Below are 7,500 nucleotides of genomic sequence, written 5' to 3' on the forward strand. Positions count from 1 at the left end.
CAAACAATATTTGATAAAGGCTTTGGAGTAACAAAAGTTAATTGATGAGAATTGAGGAGAATAACAAACGATATTTGATAAAGGTTTTGGAGTAACAAAAGTTATTTGATGATAATCGAGGAGAATAACAAACAATATTTGATAAAAGTTTTGGAGTAACAAAAGTTATTTGTTGAGAATTGAGGAAAATAACAAACAATATTTGATAAAGGCTTTGGAGTAACAAAAGTTAATTGATGATAATAACAAACGATATTTGATAAAGGTTTTGGAGTAACAAAAGTTATTTGATGAGAATTGAGGAGAATAACAAACGATATTTGATAAAGGTTTTGGAGTAACAAAAGTTATTTGATGAGAATTGAGGAGAATAACAAACGATATTTCATAAAGGTTTTGGAGTAACAAAAGTTATTTGATGAGAATTGAGGAGAATAACAAACGATATTTAATAAAAATTTTGGAGTAACAAAAGTTATTTGATGATAATCGAGGAGAATAACAAACGATATTTCATAAAGGTTTTGGAGTAACAAAAGTTATTTGATGATAATCAAGGAGAATAACAAACGATATTTCATAAAGGTTTGGGATTGATTAAAGTTAATTGATGAGAATTGAGGAGAATAACAAACGATATTTCATAAAGGTTTTGGAGTAACAAAGTTATTTGATGATAATCGAGGAGAATAACAAACGATATTTCATAAAGGTTTTGGAGTAACAAAAGTTATTTGATGATAATCGAGGAGAATAACAAACGATATTTCATAAAGGTTTGGGATTGATTAAAGTTAATTGATGAGAATTGAGGAGAATAACAAACGATATTTCATAAAGGTTTTGGAGTAACAAAGTTATTTGATGATAATCGAGGAGAATAACAAACGATATTTCATAAAGGTTTTGGAGTAACAAAAGTTATTTGATGATAATCGAGGAGAACAACAAACGATATTTCATAAAGGTTTTGGAGTAACAAAAGTTATTTGATGAGAATTGAGGAGAATAACAAACGATATTTAATAAAAATTTTGGAGTAACAAAAGTTATTTGATGATAATCGAGGAGAATAACAAACGATATTTCATAAAGGTTTTGGAGTAACAAAAGTTATTTGATGATAATCGAGGAGAATAACAAACGATATTTCATAAAGGTTTTAGATTGATAAAAGTTAATTGATGAGAATTGAGGAGGAAAAAAAAGTATTTGTTAAAAGTTTTGGAGTAACAAAAGTTATTTGATGAAAATTGAGGAGAATAACAAAAGATATTTGATAAAGGTTTGGGGGTAAAAGAAAAGTTATTTGATGAGAATTGTTGAGAATAACAAATTGATATTTGCTAAAATTTTGGAGAAATATAAAAGTTATTTGATAAGAATTGTGGAGAATAACAATCGTTATTCGCTAAATACAAAAGTTACTTGAGGAGAATTAAGCAGAAATAACCAATCTAAAAAAAGTTGATTCGGACAAAATATAGGTGATTTCAAAAGAATCATAAAAAAATAAACCACGAGAGCCCTAAGACATGGTAATGATATCAAAGAGATTTACCCAAGTAATAAAAATTGTTTCACGTATAAGGCGTTTTCAAATGGCAAGAGTAATAAACAAACTTGACTGCAAAAAAAAAAAAATCAAATATATAACCATTACATAATAAATAGTATCTGTAAAATATAAAACAGATTTTTTAAGGTAATTATTCGATGTACAGTATAATTCAGCTTCTAAAAAAACACATTCACAATCATTGAAAACATATTAATATGGTTTTTACGTAAATAACTTACAGCTTAATTAAAAAATACATAATAATATCATGGGATCTTTCAATAAAAAAATATGTTCATTTACAGATATGAGTACATAAAGACTGAAAATAGCAATAAAAAGAAACCTGACTGATTGCAATAACTAAAGAGGCATAACACTTTCATCAGTTGTTATGAAAACATAGTATGCTTATTCTAAGGAGACTGGAGAGAAAGGTTGATGAAAAGCTGAGAGATAAAGGAGCAGGATTTAGAAAAGGTATAAGTTGTACTGACCAAACTTAAGTCTTGACACATGCTTACAACGATGCATCATCATTATTATTATTATTATTATTATTATTATTATTATTATTATTATTATTATTATTATTATTATTGGCCAGGCTACAACCCTAAGTGGAAAAGCAACATGCTATAAACCCAAGGGCTCCAACAGAGAAAAATAACCCATTGAGGAAAGTAAATAAGGAAATAAATAAATGATGAGAACAAATTAACAATAAATCATTCTACAAACAGTAACAACACCAAAACAGATATGCCATATATAAACTATAAAAAGACTTACGTCAGGCTGTTCAACATAAAAATATTTGCTGCAAGTTTGAACTTTTGAAGTTCTACTGATTCAACTACCCGATTAGGAATATCATTCCACAAATTGGTCACAGCTGGAATAAAATTTCTAGAATACTGTATAGTAGTGTGCCTCATGATGGAAAAGGCCTGGCTATTAGAATTAACTGCCTGCCTAGTATTACGAACAAGATGGAATTGTCCAGGAAGATCTGAATGTAAAGGATGGTCAGAATTATGAAAAATCTTATGCAACATGCATAATGAACTAATTGAACGACGGTGCCAAAGATTAATATCTAGATCAGGAATAAGAAATTCAATAGACCGTAAGTTTCTGTCCAACAAATTAAGATGAGAATCAGCAGCTGAAGACCAGACAGGAGAACAATACTCAAAACAAGGTAGAATGAAAGAATTAAAACACTTCTTCAGAATAGATTGATCACCGAAAATCTTGAAACACTTCCTCAATAAGCCAATTTTTCGTGCAATTGAAGAAGACACAGACCTAAAGTGTTTCTCAGAAGTAAATTTGCTGTCGAGAATCACACCTAAAATTTTAAAAGTCATACAAAGTTAAAGAAACATTATCAATACTGAGCTCCAGATGTTGAGGAGCCACTGTCCTTGACCTACTTACAATCATACTTTGAGTTTTGTTGGGATTCAACTTCATGCCTCATAATTTGCACCATGCACTAATTTTAGCTAAATCTCTATTAAGGGATACACCAACCCTAGATCTTCACTCAGGGGATGAAACTGATACAAAGAGAGTAGCAGCATCTGCATATGCAACAAGCTTGTTTTCTAAGCCAAACCACATGTCATGTGTATATAGTATGAAAAGTAATGGGCCAAGAACACTACCCTGTGGAACACCAGATCTTACATTCCTATACTCACCATGGTGCCAATGAACAACAAATCTTGGAGATCTGTTACTTAAAAATCAATAATAATGCTAAAAAACGACCCACCCACTCCCAAGAGTTTGAGTTTGAAAACAATAGCCAAGCTACAACCCTAGTTGGAAAAGCAGTATTCTATGGCCCATAGGCTCAAACAGGGAAAAAAATAGCTCAGTGAGGAAGGGAAATAAAGAAATCAATAAACTACAAGAGAAGTAATGAACAGTTAAAATAACATATTATAAGAACAGTTAAAACATTAAAATAGATCTTTCATAAAAATACTATAAAATGAGATTTATTTCTCCCTGTTCAGCGTGAAAATATTCTCGGAAAGTTTGAACTTTTGATGTTCCACCGATTCAATGACTTGATTAGGAAAATCATTTCCCAACTTGGAATAAAACTTCTAATATACTATGTTGTATTGAGCCTTATGGTGGAGAGGGCCTGATTTTTTTAATTATCTGCATACCTACTATTACGGACAGGATGGTATTCTCCGGGAAGATCTAAATGTGAAGGATGGTCAGACTTATGAAAAAAAAATCTTATGCATCATAAATAGCGAACTAATTGAACGACGGTGGGGATCGGTAACTGAAAATTAAATACACCATCACCATAAATACATACATCGATATTAGAAATCAAATATTGATAGAAAAGCCAGAGTTTCTTAGCAGAGACAGGGATTTCAAATTGTTAAATAACTCACCCGGGGCGTGGGGGAATCTGGAGGCGAAGTGTCCACAACGGAGACCAGGACGTCCCCGCGGTCCGTCTTCTGGAGCCGCAGAACAGGGGGGTCAACCCCACACAGCAGCTGGCACAGACACTTCTGCAGCTGCATCACACGTGCCCAGTCGGATGCCCGACCCTGAGTCGAAAAGAAAGACAATGTAAACACAAATTTTCTTCAATAATTACTGATACAGAAATGATTAAATTTAAGTTTGAAAATGTGAATCATCATCTAACTACCGATAAAAAAATTAACAGAATGCATTCTTAAAACGTTGTGGAAAAAATGATATACAAAGTTTTAAGTTAGTCAAAAATTCACACCAGATTACTGTGAAGATTCACAAACAAACGGAGGACAAAACACATTTCACATATATTCGTTATCAATCAACGAATACTGAGATATCATATGATAAACAATTGTCGCAGAAAAAAAGATAGAAAATATTTACACTATTACTGGTGATGACAACTGTTTGTTTCAATCATAGTTATGGAAATGTTACCAGCAAAGCAATATATATATTACTGCAGCCTCTTGAATTCGCATCTGATCTAGGGTAATATGTTTTTCATTTAATACATCACGTGAAATAAACCTCATGGGCATTCTTTAAAACAAGCCTATATAACAGTGATTTACACTGACCTTACAGAAAAATAAAACAATTCCTAAATTCCCATGACAAAAATCACTCAAAAAGCGAATAACGAAAAAAAGCACCAAAAACTATTAAAGAAAAAAAAAAGTACAGCTGGAATTTCAAATGAAACAGATAATTCATACAATAAAACACAATCAAATAAAACTATCTAAGAATCCTGTAGAACGAATTACCATATGTTCTCCATCAGTAACGTAGTAGAGGGTCTTATGGGCCTGCAGGAGAGGCTCGTATCCCCTAAGGAAGGCATCCTCCGTCAGGCGGACGAGCACCGTCCCCGGGGGCAGAGACCGGACGCTGCTATCCACAATAGAGAGTTCTAAGTCGGGGGGACCGAACCCCCTCATGACAGTAGCCAGTTCGGCCACGCTACACCACGTTCCACCGCTGCTACTGTCCCTGAAGGAAAGAGACAGAAATACGAAATTAGTAAGCTGTTGTCATTATCCCATCGGGGATTAATAAAATGACTGGGAATTACCTACCCTCATTACAAATATACCCAGTCATAGACAGGTACCACCGTCAGCTGGGGTCAAGAAGAGTGGATGGGGGCTTGCAACTGCAACTAGAGATCTGCTAAGAACCAGAAAAGAGAGAGAGAGAGAGAGAGAGAGAGAGAGAGAGAGAGAGAGAGAGAGAGAGAGAGAGAGAGAGAGAGAGGAGATGCCAATTGTATTACCATCCCTTCTTAGTTGAACTTGCTGGTTCCCCATCCTACCCCATCTATGGATGTTCAAGGGACTTTTGTGCTCACAGATTTGATCTTTTCTTGCTGGTCATCTATTCAAGTACTGGCTATTCAGTGTCTTTGTACATACACATACAGTATATCTAACTTTCCTGAAAATAAACGTCATTAAAAGGAAGCAAAGGGAAACGATGTTAATAGAATATCTAAAAATCCCAAAAATACAAATGAAACGAAACTGTGTGTGTGTGTTAAAGAATCCGGGGCAAAAGTTTTTTTTTTTAAATAAAAATTAAATTCAAAAGAGCAGAATACGGTTGACTTGAATACATGATACAATTAATTCAAAAAATTTTAACAGCCTTGCCCGCCCCGCCCTCTCTCTCTCTCTCTCTCTCTCTCTCTCTCTCTCTCTCTCTCTCTCTCCTCTCTCTCTCTCTCTCTCTCTCCTCTCTCTCAGAGAAAGAGCAATTAAAAATAACAGGGCCAAAGCCCCAAATCCTCTGGCGCCTCCCTTTCCAGCATAGCAAGCGATGTGATTAGAATGAGTGTGGCGTCCCGCCGTGTAAATCCCTTGTTTGCAGAGGTCATACCATAGGAACGTGGCCGGAATACACCCAGATTATTACTTAATGGAGACTTTGTGAAGCATCCTGATATAATTAAGATACTTCTCCAAAAGCCAAGATGGATCTTCGAGGTGTCATTTTAGCCCACCAATCTTTGGAGGTCAGTCGTGGTCGTCGTCATCGAAAACTGCAGACCAAAATCCCTTGAATCTAACTGGTTGTTACCAATTTAACGAATTACTAAAAATTGTGTTTTTCTTTGTACTCTGCTTCTCCTGCATCCATTGTAGCCTTGAAATTTGAGTAATAAAAATTATACGATAAAATGTCATTAAAAATATTTCTATAATGTTTTCTTCAACAATAATTTGTGTCTATTGACGTCATGTGACTTGATATGATGTTGACATTTGATCCCAGCTGAATGGCTATGACCTGATCAAGAAGAGATGCTATAAGCGTATCAAGGTACATAGTATAATAACTTTAACACTTAACTCTTTGAGCAATACCCTGCAGAGGGAGTTCTACCTAATATAGTTAGGATACTGAAAACCTACACTAATGCCAAGGCCATTTTCCACCAAGAGCTCTAAGGCCTAAATGTGACCCAATCTTCATCAAACCGGAATACTTATATCTTTTACGAGTCTTATTATTGAATTTTAATATTCATTACTCAGGGTTGATGACCAAATGCTAAATACTGTACCCATGATCCATCCAAATGTAGCTGGTATTTGGTCCAGACGCTCCTTTCTGTCCTTAACATAGCAAAATTAATTCCAAAGACTTAATAAGCACATAATTTTTGCTTCCTGGATGACTCAAAGTGGCTTCTTTTGGGAACTAATTTAGCCCTCTGCTTAATATGTCAATCGAGTTCCAAACTAAATAAGGCTTTATAATTTAGCAATTTTCATACCGTAAGATTTAATAACCGTTTCGTTCTCTCTATAGCAATGGGATCGTCTAAGACATTAGTTTCATTCATGACCAAAGACTCCTTTAAAAATAAAAAAAAGCTTATGAAACTCATCATTTTTCTCTGTCTCAATGTTTTCTTGTTTCTTTATACTATAACTTCCAATTTATTATTAAAACCAAAGGTAAATCTAGCTACCAAGGTAGGATATCCAGTCCAGCAGGCCTTTGCTATAAAGAAAATATATGAGGATTCTTCACTGTTGGGGAAAAGAAATTTCAGCTAAGTCATGGAAAAAAGAAGAAATAAAACATGTAAATTTACCTTATCACTCGCCCTATCAATTTTAGCCCTACTGGAACCCGGCCTTCTTGCACCTTACCACACCAAGCCATTTGGTTTCGGAGCATCTTAATCCCATTTTATAGCTCTCCACAGACTGTTTTTTCCTTCAGGGAAGAGGGGCAGAGGGGACTATTCATGAGAACAACAATCTCAAAAGACAAGAGATATTTCCGAGAAACAACGCAATAATATCAAGCCCCAATATGAGAGGGAATCAAATGTCATTGTCTTGACACCGTGAAGTTTTACAGTGATATATATATATATATATATATATGTATAT

The 7,500-nt window shown here is 34.2% G+C and overlaps 1 protein-coding gene across 1 annotated transcript in view; it reads right to left on the bottom strand.

The window, feature by feature from the left end:
- LOC137652334 (telomerase-binding protein EST1A-like) overlaps positions 1-7,500 on the bottom strand; it is a 406,355-nt gene that overhangs the window by 75,458 nt on the left and 323,397 nt on the right. Inside the window, 2 exon segments of the mRNA XM_068385678.1 lie at positions 3,994-4,155; positions 4,861-5,086. Of these exon segments, the coding sequence (XP_068241779.1) occupies positions 3,994-4,155; positions 4,861-5,086 (388 nt within the window).

The sequence above is a fragment of the Palaemon carinicauda genome, chromosome 13 (assembly GCF_036898095.1).
Source record: "Palaemon carinicauda isolate YSFRI2023 chromosome 13, ASM3689809v2, whole genome shotgun sequence".
NCBI classification, from domain to species: Eukaryota; Metazoa; Arthropoda; class Malacostraca; order Decapoda; family Palaemonidae; genus Palaemon; species Palaemon carinicauda.